Source organism: Tarenaya hassleriana, unplaced genomic scaffold (assembly GCF_000463585.1).
Source record: "Tarenaya hassleriana unplaced genomic scaffold, ASM46358v1 Cleome9, whole genome shotgun sequence".
Taxonomy (NCBI): Eukaryota; Viridiplantae; Streptophyta; class Magnoliopsida; order Brassicales; family Cleomaceae; genus Tarenaya; species Tarenaya hassleriana.
In genome coordinates, this window is record NW_010971389.1 from 871,454 (window position 1) to 888,203 (window position 16,750).

Genomic DNA, 16,750 nt, shown 5'->3' on the forward strand with positions numbered 1-16,750 from the left:
AACTCGTCCGAGTTAGGGCTGAGTGGAGGGATCGGGTGAGTCAACGACCGAGTCAACTCGGGTGACTCGGCGGCTAGGGTTTCCAAAATTAGGGTTTCGAATTAAATCCGGTTCAGACCGGTTTAATCGATCCAATTTCGGTTAAACCCGATTTGGGTCAATCAAACCTGGTTCGATTCGATCCAAGTCCGGTTATCGGCGGTCAGATCGGGTTTGACCCGGTTCTGTCGGTTCAGACCGGATTCCGGCCGGTTCAGTCCGGCTCAGACCCGGTTCCGGCCGGTTCAGACTGGTTCACTCCGGTTCGGTCAATTCGTTGACCAATTTGGTCAACAGTTGACCGGTTTAGGTCAAATCGGACCGGTTCAGGTCCGGTTTGGGGTCAATTGGACCGGTTTAGACCGGTTCAGGTCAATCTAGGTCCGGTTTAGGTCGATTCGGGTCCGGTTTAGGTGGGCAATTCAGTGGGCAATTCAGACTAGTTTAGGCTGGTTTAAGTCTTGGTTAGGGTCTGATTTGTTTGGGAAGGGCTAGAATTGTTCGGTTCAGACCAATAGGGTCTGATTGGAGGTGAATTAAGGCCGGTTTAGACTGGTTAGGTCTAATGTGAGGGTCTGTTCGTCCAATTAGGCTAGAATTAGACCGTACAGGTCAATTGGGTCCGGTATTAGCTAATATCAGATTGTTTTAGGCTGGTAGAAGTCTGTTTAGAGTCTGATTTATCTAGTTAGGGCTGTTATTGGTCGTGTTAGGGCCTGAGTTGTGGTTCTTTAGGACTAGATTAGGCGGTTTAGGTCTGGAGTGTATAATTAGGACTAGAACTAACTGGTTTAGGGTTAGGATGATCCAAAATTAGGTCTGATGGTGTCTGGTTTAGGGCATAGTGGACTGGTTTAGGGTAGATTAGGGTCTGTAGTGAAATATACTAAGGATAGACCTGTTTAGATCTCGGTTTAGCTGATGTGAGTCATAGATTCCTGTTTTTCTGTTCAGTATAGGTCTGAATAGGTTGAATTTGATGACGTTTAGCTGGGTAAGAGGTCTGGGTAGACTAAAATAGGCTGGTATAGGTCTGAGATTGACTGGTTTAGGTCGGTATAGATCTGTAAGGGCTGTTTTTGGGTCTCGGTTAGGTCTGGTTTAGCCAAATTTGGGTTAGTCTAGCTTAGTCTAGGTCTGATGAGTAGGTAATTAAGTCAAAATAGGCTTGGTTAGGTCTGATTAGAGGTTTAGAATATCTATAGAGACATTGTCTAGATCTGATCAGATTAGAATCTGATTGTAGACTTAGGTATTATTTAGTTTAGGACTATATAGGACTCCTAAGTACCAGTTTTGAGTCATAGAGTCCGGTACATTGACCGGTTAGGTCTGATTAGTTGGGATTTGACTAAAACGGGTTGGTTTAGGGGTTGGTTATGTCTAGGATCACTAGGTATAGATCTGTAGGAGTCGGTTTAGATCAGGGCAGGTCTGTAGGAGTTGGTTTTAGGCATATATAGGGTCTGATCAGAATTAAATTAGGTCAATTAGGCTTAGTTTAGGTCTGATTAGTGTGCTAAAAGTCTAATCAGGGGTTGGTAAGTCATTAGGGTTAGCTTAGGTTTGGTGATTAGGACTTTTAGGTGTCTAGCTAGGACTTATGGTCATCTAATCAGGGGTTGGTCAATTAGGGTTGGCTTAAGTCTGATTAGGGTGTTGTGGTGGTCTAGTCGGGACTTTTGGTCATCTAACTAGGGCTGTTAGGGTCTAGATATTACTTGGGTAGGTTTGACTTAGGACTTTGTGAGGGACTAGGTAGACTCGGGATCGTAGGACTGGTTAGGACTTTGTTGGGGGCCATGTAAACTCGGTGTTATAAGTCTGATTAGACGTAATCAGGTCCGGTTAGCCTTAAATTAGGTCTGGTTAGACGTAATCAGGTCTTAAGGTAGGCTGCGTTGTGAGTCTAATAGGTCGGTTAGGTAAAATATACCTAGGGTAAGTCCAATCAGGTTTGTGCGAAAGTCTAAGCGGTCGGTTAGATAGAAATATACCTTGTGTTAAGTTCAATCAGGTCTAGTCTAGAGTGTATTAGATCCATTTAGGTAAGATGTACCTAGGGTGAAGTCCGGTTAGGTTTGGGTTAGAGTCCGTTAGATCGGTTTAGGTCAAGTACCTAGGTTAAGTCCCGTTAGGTTGTGTTCTCTTAGTCTAGTAAGTCTGATTAGGTAGAGACGTACCTAGGTTTAGGACCGATAGACTAGGGTTAGAACGTGTTTAAGCACGGCTAGGTAGAAATATACCTAGGGTTAAGTCCTCTAGGGTTCGGTCTCATCCCCCATGTCATGTTACATCACTTCTAGGGTCGGGTAAGTCACTTCCGGGTTGAGTCGGTTTCAGACTCAGGTTTTTTTATCGTCTTAGGATGATGGGGTTAGACATTCTAGCTCGGTATACCCCGAAAGGGGGTATGGTGGAAGGATTAGGGGTCTCGGGCAAACCCGAGAAATCGGGTGCAGGAGTAGGCCAAGGACCAGGTGGAGTGAGTGGTTCCGCGGGTAGGTAGGGATACTACAAGAAGGTGTTGTAGGTCCCGGATGACGAGGTAGGGAGAGTCCGAGGTAGAAGGACGTGTTGACCTCGGAGGAGGAACCGAAGATGTTTCGGTTCTCGGTGGTAGGTCAGGAGGTGAGGTCTCCACATTTAGGTGGAGCTTCCTCGGGTAGGATGCTCAGGAGATGGTGTGGGCAGGGAGGTGTCGGGTTTTTCACCGGGTAGAGTCGGTGTAGTTTGGCGCTAGGACACTCCCTCTCGAGGTGGAGCACGTGCATTCACGTGTCTTTTATTCTCGGTGGAGCATCGTAGATGACTAGGAACGTCTTCACGGGACAAAACCGTGGGACAATTCTAGTTGGCAGGTTAGGGTCCGAGGGTAGAAGTCGTATACCTATAGGTAGTATAGACTTCACGGGGATCCGGGCTAGGTATCTAGCGGTTTCGGTGGTATGACTCAGGTTACTCTCGGGGAAGTCGGGATAGACTTAGGAGACGGGTAGACGTCGGGTGTAATCCTCGGGTTAGCTAGCGGGTATAGTCTTGGACTTTACTAGGAGGGTTAGTTGACGGTCTAGGGAGTCATACAATCGAGGGTAGCGTTCGCCGGTCGGGCAACGCGGGGTAGGACTACGGTTTGAGTCTTATCGGGGTGAACGTTCTAACACGTTTACCGAGTGTTTCAGGTATAGATAAGCAGGATCGGTGGCGGGAAAAGGCGACGAGGCCATGAGGAGTCATCGACGGGAGCTTCATCAGATTCAGGACGGCACATGACTAACTCCGGTACATCAGGTAAGTGAGGTAAGTCAGGTAAGTTTGCATTTAAATTCCGACAAAAGTCGAAGGGTCGACAAAAGTCGATCGGTGCCGGAATCGGCGAACCACTAGTGTTTTATTTGTTATTATTTCCTTGCAAGTTCCTTTCTCCACCAAGGTGGAGATTGTTGGGCCTGCTCGCTCGGCCCATGGCCCATTTTGCTGAAGAAAGGAACGCGGCCCATTTTGGCTAAGCGTTGCGTTTTGAGCAACGGGTTAATGAAACCCTAAGGGGTTCCGTAACTTTGGGGTGGGACGCAACACGGTGCTCGAGGGAAAGCGAGAAAGGGTGATTGCAGAGGCAATCGCAAGGGAAAAAGAAGACGGTGATGCTTCCCGGCGACGGCGAAGCTCAGACCGACGGTGATTCATCAAAGGTGAGCAAGGTAAAGGTCGGTGAGTGTCTTGTAACCTCTCTTTCTTGGGTTTCTCGGTGAGCCTCCAAACCTTGGTGTGGACGGCCGCCGTGGTTCTCTCTTCTCTGTTGTATTTTCGTTCTCTAGTGGATTCGCCGGCGCCGTTCCGGCCGAGACGTAGGCCCGAGGTAACTCGGTAACCGAACTCGTAAAAACTCTGGTGTCTCTTTCGTTTATCGCACAAACGAGCGTCGGAGGGAAGTGGTGAGGACTCGATACCACCTTCACAATGAGAATCTGATAAATATGTACCCGAAAATCTTCAACTTCCGAATTCGAATCCGAGATGTGGTTTCTTCATATATACGGGCGGAGATTGATCTCGAAGCTTCTCATCACCGATCCGGAGAAACGTATCTCGATTCCAGTGTTCATGCGAACTTCGTGGTTCCGCAATAATTTTTCTTTTTGGTTTAATCGGCAAGAACTTATCTCCCCCAATCTCTTTCAAAATGGACGGACCAATATTTTCGCAGAGCAACAACAATGAAGAAGGAGATAAAACCACAAAGAAGCAGTGGCGTGGAGTTCAAGGAGAAGTCTTACTCATACATGTAGTGTAATAATAATCATGGCTTAGTGTGATTGTGGGATAACGAATAGTGTGATCGTTTTTTATTTTTAGACGGGAATGAATAATAATTATGATTTAGTGGGGTAATGAATAATGTTACCGTTTTTTATTTTCATTGACGGTAATGAATAATGATTAATGAGAGAGTTACTAATTTTATTTTTTAAACTAAAACAAATTAAGCAAAATGCCATTTAAACCTTATTATTTATATATAAGATTGAGATGAAGTTTTTAATTGTTTTAATTTTAATTATAATATTATATATTAACATTTTTCTTTTTTATGTAATTTTTTACTTAGTGTATACGTAATTATCATAACATAATGATATGCCAATATATATACATATAAAATGTTATGTACGTAATTATAATTATTATAAATTTTAATATATAAAACTAAGATTAAATTAATTTTATTTAATAAAGATAAATGAATTATATATAATTAGTGAAGATTTTAAATCAAAAAATTACTATGTAAATGATGATGTGGATGATGATGTGGAGGATGATAAATTTAAAACCTGCCATGTAGATGATGATGTGGATCCTGCTTTACCATATACCTTAAACGTCTTTATTAATATATATAGATTTGCTATTGCAATTTTTATTGCGTGTTCATCTTTCATGTTATGCTATGATTTTGGTATTGTTTACTCAACAATGTTAGGAAACTGACAGAACCGTCTTCATATTAAAATTTAATATAATTTTAGGATTTTAATTCCATTTTCTTATTTATAGAATTGGACTGCGAATGAGCTATAGACATAGTCAAATCAATACACACCCCAAAAAGAGCAAAAAAAATAAAATCTATTTGAGATATTAATTTTAAATATTTTAATATTTGGATATTAATTAGATTAAATTAAAAGTTTCAATATTTATTTAGTTTAAAATTCATTTATGAGATTTTTTCTATAATTAACTATAATAATTAAATCTAAATTATATAAAATGATTTGGTGAAAGATAATCTTTTCGGCAAACTTCGCGTATTCGAGTGATTTCCCCGTCTTCCTCATAAAGTAGCGTTTTCTCCTCGGTTGTTCGGTGAACCCTTTAAGCGCTCGTATGACCGGCATTCTGCTTTCTATAGAATCGAATGACGACGGAATCTGGTCAACCCTCTGGTTCCAAACCCTCCGACGATGTCTGGGCCAAACTCGGTCTCTCTCTCTATCTTTGGTGAAACGAACCAAAAATTTCAGATTTTGATCTGGAAAAAAAAAACCCTATATCCATTTGTATTCGCAATATGGTTACCTGGGTTCTCACTTTTGCTTGTAAATTGTCCACCTTTATGTCTTCCATGGCAGTTCTGCTTTAGTCGGTTCTGTATTATCTATGTTTCGGTTGGGTTTTAAGTGTTCTTTCTAGGGCTTATTGGGATTTATGTTTCTCGTATTTTTGATTTTGATTCATTTCTGCAGTTCCTCTGGATACCAGATTCTCAGATATTGAGATAAGATGCAATGATGTGGTTATATGCTCTGAGATTAAATCGTCTTCTGTTGAAAAGTATGAATGGTGCAGAATAACGAGGAATTTGGATCAGCAGTCTGCTACCATTCAAAATAGAAGGTATTTTTAATTTCTGATGCTTATGTTTGAGCATGTTACATAGGTTGTCCAAACATTTTCTTGCAGCGGATATGCAAAGGCCTTGTTAATTTTGTGAAGCAGGATTTTATCAGTGTTTAAGTATAGTGTGATGGTTTAACAGCAAACGGCATTAATATGGGTGCAAGAGTAAACCAGTAACAATCAACTGGCTTAACTCTGAATGAACTTGTATGTCTTTACTTTCTTGTCTGGTATACTTTGGTCAATAAAATTTCAAGCCTTTATCCTCTTTCGTTGTTAGAAGGTGTAAATGTATAATGTTTACGCAATAGAGATCACGGTCTCGACTATTTGTGACCAACAAAGTAATGTTTCGTCTTGTTGCTTCTTCTCTCTGAATCGTGTTGCGCACACAGTTTGGATGCAATAGTTGTTGATGAGTCTACTGTTCTGAAAGATGGAGCTGTTGAAATAAGATGTGGATCTGAAATCGTTCCTGGCCCTGGCCGAGAAGGTTAGCTGATCTGCTGACATTTGTATCTCCCAAGTCTTGACCTATTTGTTTTCGGATCCCTGTTTTCTGTAGTTTTCGTAGGTTTGGAATGTAATCCACTTCCATGTGGAGTTCGGTTATACTAGAAAAACCTTCCAAGATTTCTCCACATGAATTTAGCTCTACATTTCTATACCCACTGATAAGATTAAATTGTAGGAAAGTTCAAAGATTTTAATGAAATGTTCACCAAAATACAATATATGGATGGTCAAGATATAGCCCATATGAAAGTTTCTTTTGACAAAATAATATATATAGCTTTCAATGAGAACGCTGCAGATTTAAATTTAAAAACAGATAAGTTCGTCTTATGTTGAGTTTGATGCTGGTGATACTTTTCTTGACATTGTTGAAATCCCTGACGTTGTTCTTTTGATTTTCTAGGTTACTTGAGGTATAGATTCACGACAATGCCTGGTTTAGAATCAAGAAACCAACTGTTGAAGGTGGTTTCTGATATTCACGGACATTCCTTCTTTCCCGATATGTTTATAAGCTAAGGATTAATCTTTTAGCTCTATTTCATTATTCTTTGTTTTTCACCCAGATTTCCATAGACCCTGAGCATGCAAAGTGCAGTATCTGTTTAAACATATGGCATGACGTCGTCACAGCTGCACCTTGCCTTCATAATTTCTGGTTTGCTGTTCCTTGGTCTTGTACAGCTTTCAGCTTAAAATATAAGATTTCACTGGATGAACATTTGATGATTGTGTTCTATCTTCAGTAACGGCTGTTTTTCAGAATGGTTGAGGAGATCAAAGGAAAAACATTCAAAGGTGTTGTGTCCACAGTGTAGAGCAGTAGTACAATTTGTGGGGAGAAACCATTTTCTAAATAACATTCGAAAGGTAGCATTTCCTCGTTCAAGATAGCTAGTTGTTTCTTTATTTACTTGTCATTGTTCTTTCCTTTGCAATTATATACAAGAGAAATTGACCGTTCATGTGATTTTTCTTTTGCATAACTGCTACCAGCGCTAGCATGTCTTTTCCACATAAAGACTACATCTTCAGTAGTTGATGTATAGAATCTATGGGTTTTTTTTTATGTTTTTACTGATATCGCTATTACACAAGGTTACTGAGGCTTAACCATTTGAAGTGAGCATCAGCAGCAATTTGTTTTCTATGTTTGTTAATGTTACATAGGGTTTACTTGATTTGTCTTTATTGGATAGGCATTTAGTTTTGGTTTTGTATGTTTCTATTCTCTTCAGCTGCTAGTGCCCTTTTCCCTTTTTACTTTTTTCTCTTTTTTTTTTTGGGTCGGTTATTATGCATTTTCATTTTTAACATTGAGGGTACATCCATGTTTAGGACATACTAGAAGCTGATCCTTCATTGAAACGTCCAGATGATGAGATTGCAGTATTAGAATCGTCTGCATCGATACGATCGAATCTCGTAAGTAATCGTCACCCTTTTCTTTATGTTAGCGAGCCGTTTTCTAGTAATATGGACAGCTTTTGTTGCTAGCATGAATTTGCTTCAAAGCTCATTGGTGCATCTCATATGAAAGTTTCATAATGAAACATTTCCTAGCCTTTACATTCTCTTGTTGTTTTAATACAATTAGTCATGACTCATGATCTATTTCCACCGTCTATTACTAAATAGTTCAGTTGGTATATGTTATAGATTATTCAGAATGAGAGAAAGCAACGTCAGAAAAGGCCGCTTTCCCCTGCACGTGAGGAAATGGAGAATGGACAATGTCCTCAATGTGGTAATGTTTTAAGGGAAAATCTCATATAAACAAGCAATTTGTTAAAATATTATGAAAAATCCATGAATTTTGAAACTATCCGAAAAATACACCAATTAGCCAAATTTCACAAATACTGTGAAATTTCTATTCACAGGCGTTATTCCAATGACGATTAACATTATAGGAGGCTGATGTGGTTCGTCGTAGTAACACCTGTCAGCTTGTGTTGTATGTATAAAATTGTAAGCCCGATCAGCCCAGAGTCCATTAGGCCCGAAGCCCGAAAGCCCAAAACTTTAATGGACATGTATTTTTAGTTCTGAGCCCTTATTTTTTTTCAGGCGGGTTCGGATTGGGTCTCAGGCTTCGGGTATTATTGACATCCCTAAGGTCAATACTCAGAAATAAAGTTCGTTATTGTGTGTTTCGTCTTTGGTTTTATTTTCAGTTAATTCTATAGGTGGTTACCACTGTGACCCCAACACCGTCCATCTTCAATGCCAATTGTGCGGAGGAATGATGCCCTCTAGAACCAATCTCCAAGTTCCACAGCATTGTAAGCGAAATTATTTCGGTGCCTTTTCTTTCTGCGCATTGTTCAGAGTTTGCCTATGAAATGTGTAGGACCGGTTGTAAACTTAGTTCTTGTCTTGACGACATTAAGTTGTTGTAGTTGCTTTCCTTCGTTTTTGGAAGAAATTTGTATCCAACAAACTGCTTTGCTTTATTTCATGTTTGTTGCCTTGGTTCTGAACTAGTGTTTGTATTTCTTCTTTTTAAAAATCATTTGGGACCAATATGTGAGAGTTTGCAAAGATTGCAACTTCGCCAAAGAATGGATATTGTAATTTGTAGACTGTGTTTTGACTCGAGCCGTTCACAGGTATGGGATGCGATAGGTCATTTTGTGGTGCTTACTGGAGGCTGCAAGGTGTTATCCATGGTGATTTACCTGCGATTTGCCGGCCTGAAGCTTTCAAACCTGTAAGTTTAGCTATGATTAAACAGTTCTGTTGGTTTTTTAACGTTTTTCCATTTCACGTGTAAACGATGACGAGGAGATGCTAAGGCTGCAACAGAGAGGTAGCGGCCGGTAACTTGGGAATGTCTTTTGATTGGTTGCAATGTGTTCTTTTTTAGTCTTCTGTACTTCTATGTAAGAGGAGCTTCCAATTGAGTAAAGACATCAGAAGTTTGATCGAAAATTCATTGCTTATTAGAGGTCTCCTTTCCCTAAGAAAGTCTATGCTACGCCGATGTCAGATAAAGCAGCGGCAAATTTTCTTTCTTTTGATATTTTTTCGGTAGAATTCCATTCGGCATTCTATCACTTCAGTATTAGTCATGTGAGGTTGTTTTCCCTATTGTTAGATGGGAAACTGTTTTTGGGGTGTAACTGTTGCTTTGCCTTCTCGTAGTCTTTTTGTCTTGTCGTAAAAGAATCCAGTAGGTTACATCGTTTTTTATGGTTTGCAGATTTCAGAACATACAATCACAGGGATTCCATTCATAACCCACGAAATGAATCGGCATGAGCAAGATGTGAGGAAGTTTATTCTGTAACAAACTGTTGTTTTCTTTTTGTATTGTTTGGTGCTGCTGACACTGTCTTTGTAGATTACACTGAGATGCATCGATCGGATGGGAAGAACGGTGCAGGATGTTGTAGCAGAGTGGGTCCGGAAACTGAACAACAGAGAGATTGGTAATCTTATGAATACTCCATTTACTTGTGTCTTTTTCGATTGCACGTTTTGTCCGTAGAGCTCTTAATAGATCTATAATTAAGCTGAACTGACCAATTAGCCAGCCCCTGCCTGAAAAGTTTCTTATTTTTCGTTTTTTCTTCATTGTATGAATTCTTTATTTTTATTAGGGACAATGTCCAAAAAAGAATCTGTCGTTTTTTCATTTTCCGTGTCCAAGCAGTGAACTTGTGTTGTGGTGTGTCCAGATGAACATCGAACTTGATTTCTGGTTTTCCAACAGAACCATGAACAAGGTTACAGTTTGTTTGGAATCTTTGGATACCGGAAATCAGGCGGTGTTCATTGTCCCTAGTTTTGTTTTTGGACAACAAAATACAGAAACAATTTTTTTTTTGTGTGTGGATATTTTCCCTAGTTATAAAACCTTATGGCTTCTGCAGACCGTACAAGAATGCCTCTCAATCATGCCGAGATGATAACCTCTGCAACACATGTCTGCAGGTAGGTTCTTGTTTCGTCTCTCTCTGATAAAGATTCGAAAATCGTTATGTGATCCGAACGCTCGTCTTTCTGGTTCTTCTTGTTTCCTGACGACATTTACGCTCTTGAATCGTGAAATGTGCAGCGATTGTTACAACAAACTGGTCTCATTCCTTCTGTACTGGTTCCGGATATCCACGCCCAGACACGTAAGTCATCTCATTTCACCAATCCCTATTCGTATAGGGAACATTACGAGATTCATGTTTTGAAAGCAGCAGTAGGGTCGTGTCGGCCGAGGTTTTAGATTAGGATTTTCACAAGTCTACTTTGGGCAGTGTCTTCCGGCGGACGCAGCGCAGAGGGAAGACTGCTGGTACGGACACACATGTCGGACACAGCACCACAACGAAGAGCATGCTCGTAAACGGAACCATGTTTGTCGTCCCACCCGAGGCTCTCAACCCTAATATCTCCTGTGCTCGCGAGCTCTGCGCGTTAAATGATGAACCGACGTATCAGCTTCAATTTTGTGTTTTGTGATGGACCCTTTTTTTATATAAAAAAAAAATGGAACAGCTTGTCTTGGAGTCCGAACATCGAAAGCATTTCTGTGTTTCTCTTTCATGAAGCTAATAGTTACTCGTAATTCGGTTTGGCACTGAAAATAGTTTTCAATTAGTGCTATAATTAGATTAGAATTCTTACCTTTGACATATAATTACTATCACAGTTAGAAGTGATCATTTTGGTTATTAATCGGATAGTCCAACCGAACCGAATAAGATATAAATGTAATCGAACCGAATCCGATATAAAAACTAAACGGATCTTTGAATAAGTGAATTTTTATAAAAAAACGAATTCGAGTCAGAAAAATAATTGAATCGAGCCAAACTTTATATAAAAATTGAAAAGTTATAGTTTTTATAACCGAATCCGAATATAACCGAAATGGTCAGTCCTAAATTCATTGTCATGCATGAAAGTTGCAACCCTATTGTCTTAAAGCTTGTTGTATTTCAAACGAACCCTCTAAAATGCTTTCTTCAATGGAACTGTAACATGTTATCGGAGTTTGAGCTTGGAGCTAATTTAATCTTCCAATGTCAAGTGGATGAGTGGTGCAACATTATAGATTCCCATCATTAAACCTTTGGAAGCTTCCTGCAAAATATCCGAACACTAAAACATCACATTCCCAGACATGTTTCACTCTCATATCTGAAATCTCCACACCAAAGCGAAGGGATGTGTCTGATAAAGGGTTAAGTGATTCGAGAAATATAGATGTCATAATAAATTCGAAAGAGCATTTGGGTCACACGGTATTGTGTTTTCGGTCTCTAGTAGTCGGATTCTTGACAGGAGACGAACGGAGAATGAGGACGCTTTCGGATTCCGTATTCCTAACTTATCACCACACAACAATACAAAAGAGTTCTGATAAAGACACAACTACGACTAGGGAGTCATTCAGTTGATTCTTTGGAGCATGACAAATCTGTCTAAACGCAAAACAAGTCCGAGATCAGGGGACATACTTTGTCGTGTCAACCATTTGCGCCTTTAAACCCTTCAGCAGGCCATAGAGCTTTTCGTTCTCAGGATCTGCAGTATATCCTGCCCTAAATTCATGGAATCTATGGTTATGGATTCCCCATGCTTTCTTCAGTTTCTCCTCTGCAATGTCTGATTCTTTGGCTGGTAGCAGTCCCGCCCTTGACTGTTTGTCGCTCAGTCGTGTTGCATCTCCGAGCTCCGAATCCCCAGGAACCCTAGAAAGAAAGGGGATCGACCCAGAAGAACTGCTCGAAAAACGACATAACTTTGGTAGAGAGACAACAGAGTTTGCTCTCAAGAGCAGATCCTTCCTCCTGTGCATTAATGGCGAAGGGACGAAGAACCAACCACCTCAGAGGAGGCGAAGCTCGTCACTTTCTTTTGTTTTGTTTCTGGAATCGAATCAGGTTTAGGTTAGAAAATCATATCTGATGAATATGGAAGGAATCGAACGAGATGGAGGAAACTGAATGGAGAATTAAATTCGATGAAATCTGCAGATACAGTTTTTAGGGTTTTAGAATCAGTTTTAAAGTAAATTCAGAAATAGAAACTAACAAAAAAATATTTGGTGATATTGACAAACTTTATGTTATATTGAAATCATAACTAAAATGTAATATTTGACCCAATGCAATTTCTAACACATTAAACAATTTTCTCATACATTATCTTTTAGTTTATTAGAGTTAAAAAAAAAATGAAATCTGATTTTTATTCTGAATACGTTCGGCCGCTCCAATCGACACGACAACAAGTTTTCAGACTCATAATTTAGGGCTTTTATTTAGTTAATTGCATTTGGTTATTAGTTTGGTTTTAACTTGCAAGCCCGACTTCTTTGGCCCACGAGCTAGTTAGGGGAGTCAGGTCTCGATTGCTCTGTATAGATATGGGTCGGACTAGTCTGGGTTGCTGACGAACCGGACCGGTCTGTTTGACATGCCTACTATTGGGGGTCATTATTGTAAGGATCCATATGATTATTAGTATAGGTTTGGTTTAATTATCAATTATATACAAAATATGGGGTAAAATTGATAATAAGTAAAAACTTAAGCTCTCACTAGGGTTATCATTAAGGTTTTTATGAGTCCTAGCAGACCTAGATGGCGGATAATTGAACACTTGTGATCAGATTTGGACCATACGACACGGAGTTTTCAGGTTATAATTCGATTCTACACTATTGACAAAACAGGTCTAAATTTGTTCCCCTGCGCGTTTGACATGAAACCCTACGACCCAACACGGTATGAAACATGAAAAGGCTGTAAGATCACCTCAAATACTCCGAAAAGACATCGGGTACAGAGGGGTGCTCGGAAATTTTATCGTCTTAGCCGTGTAAACGGGATGGACGAATCCAGTTGCATACCATTTCGACGTTCGCCCAACGCTCGTGTCAATGGTAGTGGAGAAACAGATGGATACACTACTAGGAAAGGGAGCTCGAGGAATCATAAATAACACAAAGGAAATGTGCGGACGAACCCGAGATTGGCCAAGAAGATCTCTGGCTTCCTTGAGACCGAAAAATACCTGACAGATACACTGATAGTCATGCATGAAAGTTGAAACCCTATGGTCATTGTCATACTTCAAGCTTATTTTTTTTTCAAACAAACCCTCTAACATGCTTTCTGTATGTAAACAAATCTAGAGACAATGGAACTGGATAGGTTATCTGAGATTGGGGCTAATTTAATCTTCCAATGTCAAGAGGATGAGAGGCATACATGGTCGCTTTGTTGATGAATCATGAATGGCTGAAGTTTTGTTGCACTTCATAGATTTCCCATCATTGACTCTTTCCTCCTGTCGGAAGCATCCTGCAAATATCGAACACAAACGTCAGATTCCAAGACTCTGTCTTACCAGAACAAAACCAACTCCGTTCATGCGCAATGTTTCACTCACATGCCTCCGAATCAAGCTGTCTTAATTATCAAGATACGGACGACACAAAACAGTTCTGATAAAGACAATAATAACAACTACGGAGCCTTTCAGTAGAGTCTTTGAGCTTTCCCCAAATCCCTAAACCATCCGCTGCAAAGAATTAAATGACAAAATATAACAAACGTGACTGATGCAAAGAGGTCAGCACCTGGCACTGGGGTTTTCACTGGATCACCAATAGTCGTTACAAGAACACTCCCCATCTTTAAGATGGTGAAATCTCTTCGCATCTCGCATGGTGAACTCTCTCCCAACTATTTTCGCCATAATCTTCAGTGCATTATGGCAATCAACACATACTCGGAGATTTTTAATCACACGGATAGGAGCGCGGGCAGGAGAGCTGAGAAGACCCTGAGCGAAAGCTAGTCTCTCACTGTGGGCAAGAAGGGCTTCCTCCTTAGTTTCTGGGTCAACATCGTGCAAAACAAATCTATGTTCAGGGACATACCCCATTTCAACCATTTGCACCTTTAAACTCTTCAACACGCCATAGAGCTTTTCATTCGCGGGATGTGCAGTATCTCCTGCTCTAAATTCATGGACTTTGCTTCTAATTTCTAGAGGATCCAGGATTCCCGATGCTTTCTTCAGTTTCTCCTTCGCGACGTCTGATTCTTTGACTGGTAACAGACCCGCCCTTGACTGTTTATCCAATCGTGTTGCATCTAGTTGCTCAACCACCTCGGCACACCGATCTCCAAGCACCAAATCCCCATGAACCCTAGAAAGATTCATCAATGTTTCCCACACTTCAACACTTGGCTCCATTGGCATCTTCTCGACAAATTCCAAGGCTTCATCTAAATAACCGGGTGCTGCAAGCATCTCAACAACACTCACATAGTGTTCCATGGTGGGGATGATGCCATAGTCTTTATACATTGCTTCAAAATGCAATAATCCCTCATTAATGTCACCTAGTATAGAACACGCATAGAAGACCCCTTTGAATACTTGACTGTCGGGTCTGTTTCCTTCATACTTGAAACGAGTAAACATATCAATGGCCTCTTCCCCTAGACCATTCTTAGCCAAACACCTTATCATAGTGCACCAAGTCTCTGAATTTTTCTCTGCCATTTTCTCAAAAATACTTAACGCGTCATCCACTGAACCACAATTCGCAAACATTTCAATCATTAGGTTGTGGGAATTGATGTCAGAAATGGAAACGGAAACACTAAAGTGCTTGTGAACAGTCTTGGCCTCTTGTAAAGCCTCTGCCTCCCCACACAGCTGAGCTAACCGTAACAGCCTAGGTAAATCAACCACATGACCCTTACTTGTCATTGAAAGGATAACACTTACGGCATTTTTCAACTTACCATCTCTGCAATATGCATCTAAGTCCTCAATCAAGAAATCACTCTCAGATTTCCCCATGTTAGTGCGAGAGACATTGCCTTGTTGAAAAGATGACCGACCATTCTGATCATCTGAGTTTGTCCAGTGTTGTCTTCCTGGGCTTGTGCTCAGGTTCTGCCAACTCTGTGTGTTGTTCCAGTTGAGGTTTCTTTGATCATAAGCTTGGACTTGCGAATCAAAGGCATTAGGAGTTTGCCATGTTCCACCTTCTCCGCCATGGTTGGAACCCTTACACTGAGTTTGTGCGTTCAACGAGTTCTGTGTCTGAACCATACAAATATTCTGCTGTTGAAATCCATTGCTATAACTGTATGAGGAGTTAACACTGCTACTCGATGGAATCTGATTTTGCTGATGAACACTTTTGTCACCTCCACCATAATTCCCAGTTCCGCTCTGACTGTATATGTTCCAATTCTGCTGAAATCCTTGTGACCTCTCCCCATATACACCATTCCGATTCTCCCAAGAACCCTGCATTCTCCCTGGATAAAACTCGGTCGGATTCCGCAGAATATTTTGATCATTTTTCCCGTTGTACACATCAAAGCCACCGTGTTCTCTGCCACTATTGTTTCTAGGATTAGCATAATCTTGATAAACGCCATTTGGATTCTGCCCATATATCGCATCTTTTCTCCCGTTGTACACATCAAAGCCACCGTGTTCTCTGCCACTATTGTTTCTAGGATTAGCATAATCTTGATAAACGCCGTTTGGATTCTGCCCATATATCGCATCATTTTTCCCGTTGTACTCATCAAAGCCACCGTGTTCTCTGCCACTGTGGTTTCTAGGATTAGCATACTCTTGATAAACGCCATTTGGATTCTGCCCAGATATCGCATCTTTTCTCGCAGAATGTCTCGCGAAATCATTCACATAGTCTCCCTCAAACCCTGCCCTAGGGTTTAAGTTGTGCCGAAACCCAAAAAAGTGTTGAGCTTTTTTACTGTCAAACTCATTTGTATTATTAGTTTTGTCCGAAGAATCATCCGCGTGATATCCAAGAGATTTCAGATAATCCCAACTTTCGGGAACTGTACTCAGATTTCTCAACATTTTATCCAACCATTTGATCGACCCAGACGAACAACAGGAAAAACGACATACCTTCCGTAAAGAGACAACAGAGTTAGCTCTCAAGAGCGAAGACTTCATCGTGTAGATTAATGGCGAACGACACGAAAATTGCGAGCTTCGATGCGAGATTAAGAACTGAGAAGGAAGACAACGGCGTGGTTTGCGTGTATCGCTGCCGCTGATACAGTCAAGAGGGAGAACAAAGGGAAAACAAAAGTTTGAGGGTAAACTTGTAAATTAGTTTATGTTTGAGGGCTTGCAAAGTTTCTCTTTTAATCAGAGGGTCCTTCTTCCTTCGACTCGGTCATTTCAAGGTCTCGTAAGCTCGTATAGAGGGCATTTTACTTCATCTTTCTTGTGGCGATTTGGATGTGTAGGTATTGGTATCGGTGTTCGT

At 40.6% G+C, this 16,750-nt stretch overlaps 3 protein-coding genes across 7 annotated transcripts; 1 reads left to right on the forward strand and 2 right to left on the reverse strand.

The window, feature by feature from the left end:
- The first annotated feature begins 5,354 nt into the window (after positions 1-5,354).
- On the forward strand, positions 5,355-11,008 carry LOC104803663 (E3 ubiquitin-protein ligase CHFR). The gene is made up of 15 exons (XM_010527662.1): positions 5,355-5,525; positions 5,790-5,940; positions 6,339-6,436; positions 6,863-6,924; positions 7,026-7,117; positions 7,206-7,329; positions 7,798-7,884; positions 8,119-8,206; positions 8,637-8,744; positions 9,072-9,172; positions 9,665-9,730; positions 9,806-9,893; positions 10,338-10,398; positions 10,523-10,586; positions 10,716-11,008. Exons 1-15 carry the CDS (start codon positions 5,462-5,464, stop codon positions 10,845-10,847), a joined length of 1,386 nt encoding a protein of 461 aa, XP_010525964.1. The 5' UTR covers positions 5,355-5,461; the 3' UTR covers positions 10,848-11,008.
- Positions 11,009-11,265: 257 nt separating this feature from the next.
- LOC104803665 (pentatricopeptide repeat-containing protein At2g25580-like) lies at positions 11,266-12,279 on the reverse strand. The gene is made up of 2 exons (XM_010527665.2): positions 11,922-12,279; positions 11,266-11,562 (listed from the first exon to the last, which is right to left on the reverse strand). Exons 1-2 carry the CDS (start codon positions 12,260-12,262, stop codon positions 11,526-11,528), a joined length of 378 nt encoding a protein of 125 aa, XP_010525967.1. The 5' UTR covers positions 12,263-12,279; the 3' UTR covers positions 11,266-11,525.
- LOC104803664 (pentatricopeptide repeat-containing protein At4g32450, mitochondrial-like) lies at positions 11,752-16,549 on the reverse strand. 5 transcript variants are annotated; one of them, XR_770250.2, is made up of 4 exons: positions 14,051-16,549; positions 13,680-13,772; positions 13,435-13,482; positions 11,752-12,332 (listed from the first exon to the last, which is right to left on the reverse strand). XR_770250.2 is itself a non-coding variant. In XM_010527663.2 (2 exons), exon 1 carries the CDS (start codon positions 16,429-16,431, stop codon positions 14,074-14,076), a length of 2,358 nt encoding a protein of 785 aa, XP_010525965.1. In that variant the 5' UTR covers positions 16,432-16,549; the 3' UTR covers positions 13,224-13,772; positions 14,051-14,073. The 5 variants fall into 5 exon arrangements, 1 of the variants encoding a protein (XP_010525965.1); XR_770247.2 differs by having other exon boundaries at positions 13,435-13,772; XR_770248.2 differs by lacking the exon at positions 11,752-12,332 and having other exon boundaries at positions 13,224-13,482.
- Between the last annotated feature and the right edge of the window lie 201 nt (positions 16,550-16,750).